Source organism: Photinus pyralis, unplaced genomic scaffold, assembly GCF_008802855.1.
Source record: "Photinus pyralis isolate 1611_PpyrPB1 unplaced genomic scaffold, Ppyr1.3 Ppyr1.4_LG4, whole genome shotgun sequence".
Taxonomy (NCBI): domain Eukaryota; kingdom Metazoa; phylum Arthropoda; class Insecta; order Coleoptera; family Lampyridae; genus Photinus; species Photinus pyralis.
Window position 1 is genome coordinate 21,906,469 of NW_022170511.1, and position 19,323 is coordinate 21,925,791.

General features: G+C 35.4%; 1 protein-coding gene and 1 long non-coding RNA gene across 2 annotated transcripts in view; one reads left to right on the forward strand and one right to left on the reverse strand.

The window, feature by feature from the left end:
- LOC116169005 (paired box protein Pax-6-like) overlaps positions 1–15,465 on the forward strand; it is a 31,323-nt gene extending 15,858 nt beyond the window's left edge. The window contains exons 3-4 of the mRNA XM_031485037.1: positions 15,048–15,213; positions 15,264–15,465. Coding sequence (XP_031340897.1) covers positions 15,048–15,213; positions 15,264–15,465 — 368 coding nt within the window. The remainder of the gene's footprint in view (positions 1–15,047; positions 15,214–15,263) is intronic.
- Positions 7,962–8,435, reverse strand: LOC116167886. Its single transcript, XR_004144663.1, has 2 exons — positions 8,298–8,435; positions 7,962–8,242 (listed from the first exon to the last, which is right to left on the reverse strand). It is a non-coding gene; the product is annotated as an uncharacterized LOC116167886 (long non-coding RNA).
- Positions 15,466–19,323: the final 3,858 nt, after the last annotated feature.

The following is a 19,323-nucleotide window of genomic DNA, read 5'->3' on the forward strand; positions in this document are numbered from 1 at the left end:
TATTAAGGTATTCTGGTATATACGTTCTAACGTTGTACTGTAAACGTAGTTTGAAATTATCACTTTCAAAACTAACACCTGTAAAGGTTTCATATCAAATCCCTTCAAAAAAACACAACAATCAACTACCTCCGAGTAATAAGAGGGAAAATGTTACGGCAACAGTTTAGATTTAAATTGGTTCAAACTCCATATAAATCGAGTAGAAATGTCTTGAAAAGCACAATCAACAGGTGGATAAAGAAAATGGCATCTACTAACATATTCAATATAATGCCATTAAATCCTCCACAAAGGGAGACAAATTGATAACATTCAAAACTAATTCGAGAATTCGACAACATCCAGTTAATAGCCAGAATATAATAATGCTTAAAGATTTTGCAATTAAACCAATATTGAATTTATTAGTGGTCGTTCACAAACGTGCTCGTAATGAATAAGGAAACCAAAAGAGTAATCTCTCATGCGTATTCAACAAAAAAACTAAACTGGATAAACATGAAAAATCCAGTCATCCCCAAACAAACTAGAATTTAAATGTACCAGCGGAAATAAAAATGTTACAGGCAACAATAAATCTGTTTTCGAAAAAGTAGTTTCGCCTAAAACTATATCATCAAGACAAATAAGTACATCGTATCATCAGTAAAGTGTACCATTAAATGGTACAAAACCTAGGTGCAAACAATCAAATCTATTTTATCGACCTTGAATTTTTTATATGGGCTAAAGAATTGCTTCTTTAAATACCTTTTTTTTGATATTTTCAAAAGTTTCTTGTTTTTTACTACTTGGCAATGGGATTCCCTTTTTGGATTGGGTTGTCTCGGCTTGCACTTGCCGCATTTTTCGTCTTAGATGCGTATTGACTATTGATTGAAAATAAATGTTTATTCCTTCTTTATTCAACATCAAATTCATATAAAAATGGGTCGAATGAACAATGCTGAGTTATTTCCTTACAAAAATACAAATAACGCGACCGTTTACAAAAATGACCTCAAAAATTTCATAATTTTTTCCAAATACACCAGGAAACATCTTTGGTAATTGCTTATAGTTTAAGAGTTCGAACACTTCCATAAATTTGGAAAGGTTGAATTCCAAATGTTAATTTTGGAATATCTGACGATATTTGCTTTGGTCCCTCTATCGCCTAATCTTTTTTGACACTATGTGCATTAGCGCTATCTATTGTTGCAAATTTTCCTGGGCCCAATCAACTGGTTAGATTTATTAATAATTCCTTTATTGGAGATTTAGCATAAACCTTGCTCAACCTTATTTATTGCTATGCAATAGCAATAGGAATAAGCTACTTGCAATAATTTAAATGTAATGAAACAACATTCACTTATTCACCAATTTCGATGAGGAAACGGCAAAATGCACAGCCAGGACTTGCGAAAATCGGAGATCGAGCACTTCTTTATAATGAAATGACTGGTAAATTGTAGCTCTTTGTCCATATTTACACTGACAAACAAGTCCCAGATTTATAGCTAACAGAAGAATACACCCCGACATACCTACAAGGAGTGGGTGTTATTAATAGAAAACGTCGAGAGGCGCAAAAAACGTTTTCGTCGTCTCAAGTACTCTTTTCTGCTATAAATCTTATTTCTATTAAATATTTTCTACAGAAAGGACTGATTCTAGAATTATCCCCGAAGAGAATATAGATTTTTTAAGACTTTTAGTTGTAAAGTGCATCCTGGTCACGTCCATTATGGTCCTTTGTTAGATCTCGAGGTTATTCTTAGTTATTTGGGCTTAAAATGATATTGTCGTCGAAGTGCTGCGTCCGGCACTTATTTACTGTGTAAAAAACCGCATCCTCGCTTACAACTTCGCATTTATTGTTATTAAGGGAGTAATAATTTTTATCGTTCGCCGCAACAACAAAAGAAGTTTTGGAACACGATGTGTACAATACGAGAATTTAGTAAAAAGCGTAACAGTAATAATAAATAGTAAGCACAAACATAAAGAAGCAGTGCTATTGACAAGTGAAACTTCCTACGATAATATGGAACGGCAAGGGTGCTTTTGTGATGCTGACAACTGACTTCCAGGACCTCTTATCCTCTGAATGAAGTATAAGATATGCGTTCCACCCCCTTGGCACCCTTCGCGACACCAACTTGTATCTGGGATTCCTTCATGCGTGCTCAATATATAAAAATCTAGAAGTGTTCACCTTTCACTACCAGATTCCATTTGTCACCTAAGATGTGAATAAAAGTCTTTTGTTAGCGTTAGAAAATTTTGTTGATTTATGATTTTTGTTTAAAAACTTTTTTTCTGTTTCTAACGAATTCGGCGCTACTTATTAAAATCACATTACGTACACGTATGCGCGATATACATTTTGAGATTTCCCATGTTATCAAAGTTTCATCAAGGGGATTTTTTGCAATTTATCTAAAGCAACGTGCCCGGACTAGTGATTCGTTCATCTGCCGTTGAAAAGCAAAGAAACTGACAAGTGTGAGGGAATTTAGCGACAAATCACGAAAGTGGGAAAATTTTCCAGAAAACGTCAATCACTCGGTTCGTTGATAAAGTGCGAACGAGATTTGTTTTTTTATAAGGTCTCGTACATGCATTTCAATTCTTGCGCATTTTTAATACGGGATCAGAAAGGCGGCCCCCCTGCGAAAGGTGCTTGTTACATAATTGAAATGTCAAATAAACCGTAGCAACATTTGAAGAGCCGAACAAATTGTGATTGAAACTGTTAACAATTGTCCGACAGTTGTAAGCCGCAGTTAGCATCGGTTTGGTTTTGTGGGGTGTTTTTATCCCCGCATATAACTGTGCGACAGGGTTCGCGTTTTCTCCACCTAACTTAATTCCATAACCCGCACCTTTTACGTGTATTTACAGATTTCAAATTTAATCGTAACGACGAACTTTATTTCATAAGAAAAATTGTCGTCGAGATCAAGATTTTGCTAAATTCACCATTTCGTTTTTAATCTAACTTTGCAAGAACTGTGGTGGAAACGCTAATGTCTAGGAAATTTATGGCTAATAGGCTTTATTCAGCATTTCTGTATGGGATTAAATCTATTCAGTCCATGTTTACCGATGTCCAAGTGACATGATTATTTGTATCTTTTGGGACTTTTCGTATTTTCCCGTTTCACTTGTACCACACGTCCACACCATGTTTACGAAGAGTGGGCCATACATATTCTCAGTATCAAAGGTGTGAGCCGCAAGTGAAATAGTTGTACAAAACAGATAGGTATACGCGGCAATAGACAAGTTTTCACGTCAATACACGTGTACCATGTTATAATGTCATTCTGACGCTGACTGTAATTAGATATCATTTTGTTTGTACCGGGTGACCCAATAAGACTGTTCCTCGGCCATATCTCGGGAACCGTGCGTCGTATGACAGGGGTAAAAAAATTATTGGGTAAATCGGTCATGAAGAATCTCTGGAATATATTTTCAAGTTCTAAAAATGACCACCAGAAGGCGTAACTGTCATCTTAAATTTTAAAATTGCATTTTCTTTAAATTTCGCATAATAAACTAAACATTCTTTTTCACATTTTTAAAGACAGCCAGTTTATCTATCATATTCACACAAAAACTCAGTTATTTCGAAAACAAAGATGTCGTGGGGCAATCAATTGTTTTTGCAATAACCTGCTTTAACTTCTTGACCGTTTGACCGATTGTAACAAATTTGGTATCGTTGAAAAATTTAGTTGAATCATTCTCCGCCAGGGGACTAGTTTTGACACTATGACCCAAAATCCTAAAAAAATCAAATGCTATGATATAACTTTTTCTTTATGAAAAAGTAGCCAAATAACATCCAAAGAGGCCAGTGAAATATTGGGAAAATGAGATTAATTAATTAATGAATAAAAATGCTTAAATTGTATCTTATTTGTCGTATTTCCGGTATTTGTCGATGGCGCGAAAGATTGTTTGGAAAAAGGCCCTACACTTTTAGGTAGGCCTTGGAAAATTAAACAAATGAAACACGATGCATTATAAAATAATAACAGTCGTAATTTGTAAATTATTCTGCTGTGTTTACATTCAGAAAGTGCAGTTTTTTGAATTTGTAATCTTTTCTAAAATGCCGATTTCTAACCAAGAAGCATAAAATTATTTTGGGATTCTCATAATTCATTCGAAATTCTAAGTCTTTTTACAAGCTATAGTTCACGTTGTGACTCGCGTTATACCTATTGATTTTTATATAATTAGGTACATGGAATTAATTCAATACTTTTAAAGTGAGTATTTATTATCGCTCGGTATGATTGTATGTTTTGCACGGGGCTAAATCTCATCCGCCACGAGACGCTATGCGGAGTGCCGATCTTTTCAAAGCGCATTTGTATGGAAATGTCGTATTAAAATCGTCGATGTTTTTTTGAAATTGACCAATATACACGTTTATAGCTCGTAATTTCGTGCATTTTTTATCATATTAAAGAAATTCAAAAAAATCTCTAGCAGTTTTTAAGATAGCGAGGTGAAGCGGCGTAGGCAAATGATAGGTACCATAAATATTTAAATACGTCATGAAAATAAATCCGTGTACTTTTTACCATTCCGAGCAAAGCTAAACAGGTCATTAAGGAACGAAGCTGTTCTCGTTTTGAGCTTAAATATTCGAATGAAGGTTACATTGAATTATATATGAATTTTTAGGACAACTGTTGTATTCTAACTATAATTCTTTGATTGTCATTTAACTACGACTGTTCCCTTCCCTTTCAAGAAACTAGAGGATCAAGAGTTAGCCACAAACCCGGTTATTTGATAATTATCTAATTAAACATTCAGATTCAACTCAAGCACGATCACACGACACTATTTCTCAATCACAACAGAACTAGAATTCTAAGCAAAATAAACCCTCGAATAAACTATAGATTCTATCACGACAAATTCACTTTACAGGTTACCTGCACGTCTGCAGCTCCTGTCATTCAGATAATCACCTGCGTAGCAGTTCGTCGATCTTAAATACCATGTGCTGGCATTTCATCCAAAACAACGGCACTTCTAAATACGCGTTAGGTACACAAAAATATATGTACATGCATAAACCCAGTAATAAATAAGTTTCGGATTGCGATATACGTAAAAGAAAGATAGGTAATGAAATTAAAACATATGTCATAACCTAAAAAGAGCCGCGGTTAACCAAATAAGGAATCCGATTATAATAATAATAATAATACTTTATTAGTGTAGTTTATCACAAGATATTTACACAAGTCAAATTACAATAATAATGGACAGTTATAAGAATTTAATTTCGAAATATTCATCAATGGAATACAGAGGATTACTTATCAGTGTTCAAGAGTAAAAATAACTATACCTCGGAAAGATCCCAACAATGCCCGACTCACATAAATACGTTTAGATATACAATCTCATCAATTTTAGCTGGATGGCTTTGGATTTTCGACTTCAGATTTCAATATTGTTCGTTGGAAAATATTTTCCAGTTCTAAAAATGACCACCAGAGGGCGTAACTGCCATCTTAAATTTTAAAATTGCATTTTCTTTAAATTCACATTCTTTTTTCACATGTTTAAAGAGAACCAGTTTTCATTTTCGTAAAAACAAAAACTCAGCTATTTCAAAAACAAAGATGGCGTGGGGCGTTCAATTGTTTTTGCAATAACCCTAAGTTCTTAACCGTTTGACCGATTGTAACAAATTTGGTATCGTTGAAAAGAGCATTCCTTGGGCAACAAGAATCAACCAAAATATAGTTAATTTAGTTGAATCCTTCTTCGCCAGAGGGCTAGTTTTGACACTATGATCCAAAATCCTAAAAACAATCAAATGGAATGATTTGACTTTTTCTTTATGAAAAAGTAGCCAAATAACACCCAAAGACGCCAGTGAAAACCGATTTTCAAAATCTCGTTCCTAACCTCAAATATTGGGAAAATGAGATTAATTAATTAATAAAAATGCTTAAATTGTATCTTATTTGACGTATTTCCCTACACTTTTAGGTAGGCCTTGGAAAATTAAACAAATAAAACACGATGAATTGTAAAATAATAACAGCCGTAATTTGTAAATTATTCTGCTGTGTTCGTGAGGGGGCCCCCCTTTTAGACAGCGAAATTTGATGGCCGTCTGGCACACCTTAAAGGTATAGGCTACCTCCTGCAAAAAATTCCAGGACTCTAGGACCATTCCCCTAGAAGTAGTTCAAGTAGTTTTTTTTTAATTCTTAAAAAATGCACTAAAAATTATTGCGGGTCTGACTATAAAACGCTAGAAAGAAACCCAATAAGCATTATATGAGTGTGAAGTGAGAGACACAACAAACTAAAAGCGCTGATGCCATGCATGCACTGACCTGAATAAATAGAGGTCAGTGCATGCATTGCGTCTTTTTTTGAGTAGGCTAGTATTCTCTAGTATCGTAAGACAGAACCATTGAATTTATAACAAATTCAATGACAGAACTTAGAACTGACGTGGAACCGTTTCCGATACGTCTTATAATTTCGTCGCTACTTTTCCGCTCTGTACGGAGCAGCCATTTTTAGTAGCGCTACATGTCAACGTGGTGATCGTGACATAAGGCCACAACCAAGGTGATTTATGACGTTATCTTGACCACAACTGTTTCTGATACTCGACGCGGTAGCGTATCGCTAACTGTTGCGTCTATGAACGCGGCCAATGTCACATATTGCTACCTGCCAATGTGAACATTGGTAAAGTTATGTCTCTCTCACACTCCTATAATTCTTGTCGGGTATCTTTCTAGCTTATTATAAGTCACACCTGCAATAATTCCATACCAGTATGTACAACTCTTCAGAAATCTATGTGAATTAGTTGCCCATATAAGCTCGTATTTGGACAAATGGACACCATGTAATATCACTACTTACCAGTGGCGGATCTAGACATATTTTTCGGGGGGGGGGGGGGGGGGGGGGGCCGGTGCTTTTGTGGATTTTCAAAATTAAAAAATAAACGCTAAGTTAATTTTTTTATTTATAGAGAGTTCATGCGCGAAAATTGTACGCCGCTTTAGGGTAAAAGGTTGTCCATGCCAAACCTCCAATCGGGGAAAATGATGTAAATTTTTTATATGGATGGGGACTGGACGGGGGGGGTCACCGGTCCCCTGTGACCCCCCCTAGATCCGCGCCTGCTACTTACTTGTTATTGTGAACACAACTTAATTCTAACAATTTCATTCTAATGGCGTAATAAATCGCATTTGGGGCCTTATTATGAGTGAGTTTGTAAAGCAATATTTAGTTTACATTCAAATGATGAATTCCATTTCCATTTGTTGTTACAGCAATTTTTTTCGATTCCAATTACCTATCTCCCTTACATTGCTATTTTCGTAATTTTGTTTCATTTTATTTTGCTTTTCATTTTTTTTGCTTAGTTGAAAGTGAAAACCGTTAAAATCCCTCGTAGGTATAGGTATAGTATCTAGAAATAAGTGGGGCACTTATAACCAATAACAAAATATGGACTTCTTTAAAAAGTAACTAACTTATATTTTCGTATTTGCTACAGAAGCTTTCGTTTAGTGTACCTACTGACTTTGCTTTTATCTCATCGCAGTTATCACTCATTCATCCAGAATGTTCGATTGTAGTGCGTAGAATGATTAACGTCGATATTGCTGCGCCCGTTTTCCCGTTACAATACGCACATAGATAGGTAATCCATAACAAAATCTGGTAAAAAAGCTTTGGCAATAGTATAAAGCTGGTCTCAAAAGCGCAAAACACTGAAAAAATCATTTGAAAATCGACATTTTATTTCCAGCGAGCATCAAGACCTTTGAAACGTAGAAAATTAATCTAGAACAGATTCGTAAACCCATATGCACTAAAAAAAATAGGCCAGGATCATCTTCAGCATCTTCAGCTCCTGTTTGGTGTACAAGTTTAGTTCACAAAAACAAAAGTTTCATAAATTGCAATTTATTGTAGAATGTTCGTCTCAAAAATCCATTCAGCAGCACTGTTAGAAAATACAATTTGGAAGCATTTAGGTAAATGAATCGTGAAATGTAAATAAAAAACTAAACATGCGTGGATTATTTGTTACAAGATGGCCAGGGTCCCGATGTCCATTACTTTCCTCCTAATCCCAACCCGCAGCAAGTCTGTCCAGATGGGCAGATTCCGGGACCGGCACCGAATACGCAAAGGTTCACACATGAATATGGTGCTTCGCAAAATTGCGCTGCAAAGTGAAATAAAATAAGATGCGACCCAAAATGTAACAAGTTAATATTTACCAGCTACTGGAGACCAGAAGACTGCAGCTAAGGCGACAATAACAAATACTACGAACTTCATTTTGATTGAGTGTAGGTTAACCTCTAAGAACAAATAGCAGCTACGCCCTTTATATTGTCCAACATATTCGGAAATTGCCTTGAAATTACCATAATATTGCTGATTATCTATAAATAATCACAGTCCTTATGATAAGAAATCATTTGTGGTTCACCAATTTTAGGCAAATTAGAATTAAACGGAAATTGGTACTTACATAATTAATTGATTTTAGAAAAAAAATCGACTGTTGTTATCGCAATTGATAAAAAATAGTTTATTAAGTTGTGCATTACTCATCCCATGCTATTGCTAATGAGAGCAAAAATGTCTTAGGGGTCTATTCTGTATAGGTATCATCGTTAACAAACGATATCGTAATGGTAACGATTTGATCTTGAATGCCAGCTTTATTCAGTATCACTGTTATATGTTGTATGTCATACGGAATAGAGAAAGTCGTTACCGAACGATAACCGCTGTGTAACGACATCGTTACGCTTTAGAGAATAGGCCCCTTAGTTGCCAGTTTATAATGTGTTAGTTACAAAGTGTTAAAAATGGATCATACAAAAGATATGTCTTTTATTACTAATTTATGTAGTGGCTCACACACAACTTACTTTGTCTTGAACTATATCTCATAATGTAAAATATTTATACTCGTGTCCGACATTTTTTAAATTGAGGAATTGATTTAAATATATCATACGTTACACTCAACACTCATGTTCTATTAGTATCTATTAATATATTAGTATAATAGAATGGAAATACATTGCGCCATCCAGATAAATTGGTAAACTAGTCCAAGCATTACAATTAAATGTCATATTTATTTTTAATGGAACAGTTAACAGACTCTATTAGTATGACGTCAGATTTGACCGGGAAATTCAAATCGCAGGACTTGACTGTTTTACTTTCGAAGATATTGACCCCTATCGCTCCATGCATTAAAGTATCACTTTTAAATAGGTCCTCTTTACGGTCTTATACCCTGGCTTATACTGACCTTATGCGAATTAAATAAGCATATCGACCCTCTTATATCGAAACACTGATTACTTAACTTTAAAACAGAGCAAAAATCGTTAGATAAAATCAATTAATTGTGTTATAATTCAAAATTAAAAATATGTCTATAAGTACCATATCGGTTGGAAGTAAGGAATGATCATAACCTATATCTTATTCCGTGTTCATTGTGTTTACATTTTCCAATGTTAACATATAATTTAAAAAACACCTAGGACTATAGAAAACTACATAAAACAAATCCAAACAATTATAAATGGTGCACAACTCTTGTGCAGATAAAGCGCATTTTTTGAAACAGAAATAGCGTTTGACTTGACATCACCAATGGATATATTTCTTGCAGACGTCTCAATCGCCCTTTGTGAGTAGCCTCTTCTGACAGTCCGTTCTTGAGGTATAAGGGAAACATACCCGACCACGATAAGAGGTCGAGGAGGAGGGCTGCGGTTGGTAGAAATTAATTCCTTTCGTTGAGACCTTTTACCTATCGGTTGTCGTATGTAAAAGTTATGCACGTTTTACTTTCAAAAACAGCATCTCAGGAAATAATTCGTGGGGGGCTCTACTTCAAAAAATTCCAGGACCATTGCTCTAGAAGTAGTTCGAAACGGCAGCAGTGGATCCGGCCGGACGGACCGACGGACGGAAAAAACCCAAACAATAGCACATTTTTTAATTCTTAAAAAATGCGCTAAAAAAGGACAGAAACTCATACCTTGCAGCTGCGTTATAACACGTTCACAATTCCGCGGCAGAAAACCAGCAAGTATATGGGAAGTTTTGCTTTGAAATAATAAATTGATATACTGAACTGTAACCCAAACCAATTCAAGAAATGCTTTTTGGAAATTGTAAAACTCCCACAATCTTAGGGTGACTTTTATTTCTTAAATAATTTGTTATTTTCATACTTAGTTTGTAGAAATATTATTATCCTCATATATTTGTCAATACTGTAACGCAATGATTAGTAATTATTTATGTTAATTTTATTAGCTTGTGTTACACCTTTTAGTTATGATTTGATTGGGAAGGGTGGTAGATCGCCTAACCTGGCGAACCCTTGTCCATTTGTAAGATTTCTTGCTTACAATAAACGTTATTATTATTATTTATTATTATTAAAGAGCCTGCATTCAGACTAGGAATTCATCAAGCACCATTTTTGAACCATAATAAAATGATCATATTGGGATCTGGGATATATAATTTTTGACCAATTTTGATGGAAACAAGAGCTTCTCCGTACTCCGTATCGTCATCCATCACCGTATGGTCATGGATGGTTATAATTTGATCCTAAGAACATATTAATATGAAAATTTTTTTACAAAAATATAGAACTGAAAAAATTAAAATTGATTCAAAAAGATTTTTAAAAAATCAAAAATTCAAAAATCTGATTTTGAGTTTTTTTTAAAAATCAATTGAACCTTTTTTTAAATTTTGTCAAGTATTTTTGTAAACTTTTTGAAATTTCTTAATCATTTTTTTAATATTATCCCTGGTTTGTTATATTTATGAAAAGATGAGAATTCAATATGCTATCTTTTTAATTTAAATGTATAGGGCGTTTTAAAAAATGAGGTTAGGTTTCATAAAAGAGCACTTTTTTGATTGAGGACTAACAATTATAGAGATACCCGATATAAGTGTCGAAAACGGGACACCCTGTATACTGCGAACTATTCCTTCGTATTTTTGTCAAAATCAGATACAGACAATTGGTATCCAAATCTTGCATTCCATACACTCTCCAGATCGAGTGGAATTGCATGGTGACTGTTATTATTGAAATTTTGATTGTGTTGAATGGGAAAAATGGTGCAGTCTTGTGTGTTGGTGTTGCATAAAATTCCGTTTCGAGAGGTAATAGTAGACACCTAAGTCTTTGACCTAAGTGGAGTTTGCTCCTTCCGCACAGAAAGAATTGCATTGCAAAGGTTTCAAATCGACGTCGGCTAATTTGAAATATCAAATATGTAGCCACGGCGGTATGGGATGAACAACTCTATAAGTGCGCCTATATATTACATATTTCCACTCCATAGCACTCAATATCTGTCAAATTACTGTTGTAGCCACTAGACACTTGACCTTTGTTTGAGAACAGCGATATTATTTCCACAAAATAAACCCCACACTATCAAAAATGTTGACAACCTTTTGTACAGATCGGGAACACCATATTCTCACAAAAATACTTTTTGGCGCATTTTCCAACGAAGTTGGGTGCTCTATTTCAGCCACTTTCTCTATCCGTCCGTCTGTCCGAGACTTATAAGGCCTTATATAGTAATAGCAAAGAGTACCCTTTGGTAATAGCATAGTATAAATACAGAGGTAATAGTTACTCCTACAGTTTTCACTACATAATATCAATTTTCTTAGTTATTGACATAAATTACGTCAAATTGCATAATTGACAATGAATTGTACCGGGTGACCCAATAAGACTGTTCCTCGGCCTCGGCCAGTTAGGGGTAAAAAAATTGTTGGGTAAATCGATTATGAAGAATCGCTGGAAAATATTTTCAAGTTCTAAAAATGACCACCAGAGGGCGTAACTGCCATCTTAAATTTTAAAATTGCAATTTCTTTCAATTTCGCATAATAAACTAAACATTTTTTTTCCATTTTTAAAGAGAACCAGTTTATCTATCTTTTTCATAAAAACAAAAACTCTCAGTTATTTCAAAAACAAAGATGGTGTGGGGCGTTCAATTGTTTTTGCAATAACCTGCTTTAACTTCTTAACCGTTTGACCGATTGTACCAAATTTGGTATCTTTGAAAAGAGCATTCCTTGGGCAATGAGAATCAACCATATAATCAACAATATAGTTAATTTAGTTGAATCCTTCTCCTCCAGGGGGCTAGTTTTGACACTATGATCGAAAATCCTAAAAAATCAAAAAAATCAAATGGAAATTATGTGACTTTTTCTTTATGAAAAAGTAGCCAAATAACATCCAAAGAGGCCAGTGAAAACCGTTTTGCAAAATCTCGTTCCTAACCTCAAATATTGGGGAAATGAGATTAATTAATAAAAATGGTTAAATTGTATCTTAAATTTACTTTTGACGTATTTCCGGTATTTGTCGATGGCGCGAAAGATTGTTTGGAAAAGCACCTTCTACGTTTAGGTAGGCCTTGGAAAATTAAATAAATGAAACACGTTGCATTATAAAATAATAACAGGCGTAATTGGTAAATTATTCTGCTGTGTTTACATTCAGAAAGTGCAGTTTTTTGAATTTGTAATCTTTTCTAAAATGCCGATTTCAAACCAAGAAGCATTTAATATGCTGGCGATATATTTTGAGTATTTTCAAAATGCGACCATCGCTGCCCGCATATTCTATTTGCGTTATCCGAATCAACCACGAACCATCGCCGCCAGCATATTAAATGCTTCTTGGTTTAAATCGGCGAAGTTTTCTGTGTAAATAAATCGGTCCGAAATTTGGCAGGTGTGTGAGGCGGCGGAGCTGACGAAACCGAGCCTATATCTCATCCAAAAACATAAGATTTCCCAATAGGAGGTGCGAATTTCGCTGGGTATTGTTATATTGACGAAAGCATGAAGAAAGGAGGTTCTTCTTTCTCACTGAAATTCGGATGACTTAGCTTTTTACGATCAAAGCGTGATTTCATGCTGACTTTGCACTTGTAACCAAATACCTGCAATTAACACAACTGAATGTGAGCTAAATTCTCGCTACCGCGTCGCTCTGTAATCCGGATTCTATAAAAAACAATACTCTCTTGAACTGAAATGCGCAGTGTGACGGCTTAAATTTTCTATTTAAATCATAAACAAAAGTTTTTTCTATGTTACATTTATAAGGGTCGAAGACCTCACTTGCATAAAATAAAATTGAACCTCTACGACACTGGGAAAAATGTTGGTATGACAATTAGATTTATTTTATCCAAAGGTAGCTCAGTAATAAAAATGCTGTTAACACCCCTCTCTTATCTCCTCTCCAAATCTGAAATTCAAAATCTAATGCTAGGGTGTGATTGAACTCATTTTCCATTTTCCTTTACACGTTCCTGCATGTAAAATATTAGTTTAATTCATAAAAAGAAATACAAAAACAAATGCGATGCCTGTCTTGTGATAACGTGGCAATATTAAATTCATCTGTACGCGCAATCAACTACTGGTACATTAAAACACCTCTGAATGCTAAACAAATCTTTAATCCAACCAAAGGAATTGTACCACTGAAATTAAACGAAAAATTCCCAATAAATGTAACAAAATAACAAAATTCCTTTGTTTGAATCGAATTCTTAACACTAAATATAAACCAAAATCGTTTCATGCAGGTAATTTAATTTGGTCGATTCTTTTAGGAATATTAAAATTACTTCTAACAAAATTTCTTGTGAAAACCGATTACTACTTTATACAAATCAAAAAATTTAAAATAACTTACAGTTATTGACGTGGGGAATATTATTCTCTTCTGGTAACTGTCTTCGTAATTAATGCAAGTGGAAGAAAGGTGCGTACTCGGGTGCGTATGAATCGTGAATCCAATCAAACCGGCTTTAATTTCGCGAAATTGATGCTCTAGTTCGTGATTATGCACAGGAATAAATAAGACAATGTGCCACTGTGTTGATATTAATTTTGCTCAATTCATTGATTAGGTGGTACTGCAGATAAAATGTGCCGATTAATTGTCTTTAAATTTCCTGCCGTATGCCGTTGTAGACAAAATTCTTATTTATCGCACAATGCGTTGTCTAATGATGTCTGTGAGGAATTTGCTTTTATCCAACCGTTACATTTGGCGATCCAATGAAAACACTTCTTTGTTTATGACGAGTTTATGTAATCCCGTTTCTATTTGAAGAGAGCTTTGGCGGGCAAGCTCTTTTTAAAGTCTAACCCCCGTCTACCGAAACACCCCCTTACAATCCGGTACCTCCCTTCGCTTATCTCGAAAATGCATACCTTTCTCTAAAATGTACGCGTTCTTATCGCTTTTTATTCCCAGACACGCGTTGGTTCATGTCCGCTATGAAGCGGTATATGTTTAAGTTTTCCTGTGCTCAATAAAAAAAAGACTTTTTTTAAATTCTAAAGCGGCAACCTGTTACACCAGCAACGACAAACTTCATTTCCAACACGGTTTGAAAAATCTTATTATGTTCCACTACACGTAAAGATCGACCCCCTAAATTTCGACAACCTGTATACGTTTTGTATGATATGCAATGCTCAAATTGCTCTACTCTACAACATTTCTAACTCCAGAACTAATTGAGAGCTACCGTTACACTGTACATGACAACGTTTGGGATGATGTGCATTATGTGTACAATTTTTTTTCTTTTTCCAGGTAAAACCAAGATAGGCCAAGAAAGAAATTCTCTTGGTGGAGGAACGTAGGCAAGTGAATCAAATGATTGTCTAAAAACGAGATCCCTTTCGGTAAACGCCGCAGAATCACTACTGACGTGTCGTGATTTAGTTTTAAATCACGCCACATTCTGTGAATAGGTTTACCGATCGTGATCCCGTTACTGGCAAAGATTGTCGGTTGACGATCAGTCTTTAGCTACCTTCACACCGTTTGATTAAGCGCAGTATATATATTGCAATTACTCTCAGAGTACCCATTTTAATTGCTGTGGTATGACTGTGCCTAGGTCATAGCGGTGTGAACCAGCTAGGGGGTGTTTTTGTCGGCGGACGTCCATTGCCAGATTCCACTCGGCAGAAGATTGTGGAGTTAGCACATTCCGGAGCTCGACCTTGTGACATCTCAAGAATTCTGCAGGTCTCCAACGGTTGCGTCTCCAAAATTCTTGGAAGGTTAGTGAGTCTCCACTAAATCTCGATGTACGAACGATGCGTTATTATAGGTATTATGAAACCGGGTCTATTCGACCACGAGCAATCGGAGGCTCGAAACCACGAGTTGCCACCGCAGAAGTGGTGGCGAAAATATCCGCTTTCAAGCGGGAATGTCCTTCCATATTTGCCTGGGAAATTAGAGATAGACTTCTTCAAGATGGTGTCTGCACAAACGACAACATTCCTAGTGTAAGTAAACAACTTTGTTGACATTATAGAAGGTGACATTCCCGCATTAATTTTAATCCGTAAACGATACTAACTCCACAAACAACGTATCCTTTCGCATAAAAATCTAAAAAGAAGTATACGACAACAGTTGTAAAGAAACTTCTTGCGCATTTTAAGGAAAAATCCATATCGTTTTTGTTTTCTAAAATAGAGACATGGCGAGGGGACGTTGCCATGGAAATTTACATGCATCCAATAAACGGTTCTGCGAAGATTCCTCTTCCCTCTAAACGGTACTCAGAGTCGGACTATGCAAATTTATTGACACATTATAATATAAGGCTGGAAACAGCACAAATCAATGAGATTCCTTTGCCGTAGACAATCGCGGAAATATTAATTGGACAAAATTCGTGCAGACTTGAAAACGACGGCGTTGGTTACAAAATCTTTCGTCTTTCCCATTATCTCATAAAGTAATTACGAGCGGAATTAGAAAAATATTTAAATTCGTCCCTGTTGAGTCCTTTCAGTTTCCATTTAAAGAGCAGCTCCTTTATTACGAAGTAGATGGGGGTCGACTAATATGCGGATGGCTGCAGGGTGGAAGTTCTATAAGAGGCTCGTCACGCAGGTTAAACTGATGATTACAAACTGATTAAAAGGGAGCTGAACTGATGTTATCGCAAGCTTATACTCACGTTAAATACTCCTCTAATGGATGATTGATAGCAAATTGCTTTAACTAAAATTGTCGGGACTTGAAAATCATTATTAGAATTTTTTAATCGTCTTTACGTTGATTCGTCCCTCTTCTCGTCCTATTGATTGATTGCGCGTTACCGATTTTTCATACCGTAAAACAGATTAAAAGATGCCAGCTACGGTAATCTAATTCCCACCCTTCTTTACTATTTACAGGATTTGACTTCTAATCTCTAATTTCTATTACAATACGCATTTTAAACACGGTCCACAAATGAGATGAGCCCAAAAGCACCGAAAAGTTTCCCACGAAGTCCACTAATGGTATATGCAACGTAGTGACCTTCCAAAAGGAAGGTAAAGTATGAAATGGAAACTAATGAAAAAGCGCGCCAAGTTTTCCTTGGAGATCACTTAGATTAAATCACAAAATCACACGCCCAAGTGCCCTAATTTGTTAAAATGGTGTTAAAGCCCTTTGGCAAACTAAAAATGTGCCTAGAGACCAATAACGGTTTGAATGTGTAAGAGCTTAGTTACATTTTATAAGGGTTGAAGACCCTATTTGCATAAAATAAAATTGAACCTCTACGACACTGGCCAAAAATCCGAATATGACAATTAATTTGAATTTGCCACGGCTAGCTCAGTAATAAGAATGTTTTTATACCCTCAACTTGCGGAAGTCTGGCCTCTTATCTCCTCTCAAAATCTGAAATTCAAAATCTACCTAATGCTCTGGTTTTATTAAATCGTTTTTCTCCACACTGTACGGTTGTAAAATATTAGTTAGGTTCATAAAAAAATTCAAAAGATGATCACGAGTTGATGCTAAACTTGATCCTTATCTAAGCAGTTAGGTATATTTATCACATAATAAATTACTGGAACATTGTTCTGCCAAAAATATGCACACACCTCTGTATCCTAAAGAAAGCTTTAATCCAAGCAAAGGAATGGTTTCGCTGAAATTAATGCAAATTTTCCAATTATCAATGAAACCAAATAACCAAAATCCTTTGTTTGGATCCGATTATTATCCACCAATACAATATCTGTTTTATGAAAAGTAATTCTCGCGGGTCGATTCCTTTAGGAATATCAAAATTAATTCATATTAAATGACATGTAAGTTCCTAAAAATAATCGACCGCTACTCTATGCAAATCAAAAAATTTACTTACAGTGATATTCTCTTCTGGTAACAATTGATCTTATCTTGGAAAATGCCCTTTTTAGAAATATGGAAATGAAAAACAAAACAAGTATAAATTGTGCACAACTCTTGTACAAATAAAGCGCATTTTTTAAACCGAAATAACGCGATGTTTGGGTTATAAGGTGCTATATTTGTCGATGTTCACTTTCTTGCTAGATGATTAACGGGGAGGAGGCTCTTTACACATAACCATTTAAAGGTCGCCTGGCATACATTCAAAATCTAGGCTATATAACGCAACCAGAATGAAAACAGAGAAATTCTCCAAAATATTACATTTTCCCTTTGTAAGTACCTTCCTCCAACATCTTCGAGATAATCTCAATTAAGCTTTTGCATCGCCAGTAGATCTGTCTCGTCTAGTCGATACTATCTTCAGACACTTCATTTTCAAGATATTTCTAGAGATATTCGCTTTGACTTCACCGATAGATATGTCTTATGCCTTTGTGAGTACTTTTCTTCGAAAAACCGTTATCGAGATATTTAATCTTAAAGGGGCGAGGAGGAGCAGGAGGGGTATGGTTGTGAAATTAATTCCTTTTGTTGAGACCTTTCATTAGAGCACCATGATAGGATAAAACCAGTTCCACCCCCAAATCCACTCTTTTGCTAAGGGGTCAGTAAGATGGGCGGTAGTTTGTAAAAAAAACAGTTCACTTTGTTGGAACTTTTAATTAGAATACCATGAAAACCAAAATTAATTCTTCCCCTACCTGAGTTACCCACAGATCTCGAAAAGGAATCGTGCAGAAAAGTTATAATTTGTAGAAACCAGTTCATTTCGATGAGACCTTTCTTTAGAATACTATGAACGCTAGAACATGTGTTCACCCTCCCCCTCCCCCTCACTTGGGACCACTGAAGGCATACGTATGCTAAATCTAAGACCAATTGGTTGTCGTATGTAAAAGTTATACACGTTTCACTTTCAAAAACAGCATCTCAGGCACACCTTCAAGGTATAGACTACTTTCAAAACATTCAAGGACTCTAGGACAATTAGAAAGGTAGATCAAAACCGCAGAAGTGGGTCTGGACAGGCGAGCGGACGAACACACCAAACGCAAATAGCACATTTTTTTACTTATTAAATTGCGTTAAAAATGTCTATCCGTATTGCGAATCTAAGCAAACCGGCTTGAATTTCGCGAAATTCATACTCAAGATCGTGATTATGCACAGAAATAATAGGCCAAAGACCACTGTGATGAATTTAATTTTTCCCAATTTATTAAATAGATTTTGTTACGAGTAAAGGCACCGATTAATTGTCTTTAAACTCCGTTGTATACAAAATTTTATTTATCGCACAAGGCGCTGTCCATTCAATGACGTCACTCAACTTTGAAGCACTGGTTTTTAACTAGCCGTTACTATTAGCAATCCGAAAAAAGGAAATTTTTTGTTTATTATTTAATCCGGTTTTTTAATAGAAAAGCGGTTCTCTGACTGGAAAATGTTCGTCCCTCAATCGGCTACAGTTCGTCTATTCGCACGTTATAAAATTGCAGATACCCCACAATTTTTCACAAATCCGAATTTGCTTAAACGTTTCTCCACGACGTACTCGATATTTAGGGACTCTCGCCACTTAATATGTTTGAAATTTTGTTGTCCATCCTGGCTCGAAATGGAGTTCCAATGATTAAATAAACGGATTATTCCTTCCCCATGAAATTTAAATAATCTTATAAAAACACGAGTAGTTTCTACGTTTCCGTTATCTTCAGGTAAAAAATAAAAGAGTCGGTTGTAATTTACAATAGATGGTAAAAAATGTCGGTAATAGAGTAATTTAAAGTTGGAAATACTTGTTGTATCCATAGAAAATAAACAGAGGTAGTAATGTCGGGACGGAGTTCTATGTTTTTAACATCGTAATTGAGACCCAATTAAGGGCAGGTTAGTTGGAACCGCACGATTAATGTAGGAACATTACTGCACACGAGGGTCCCATGGGGGGTTGTTAT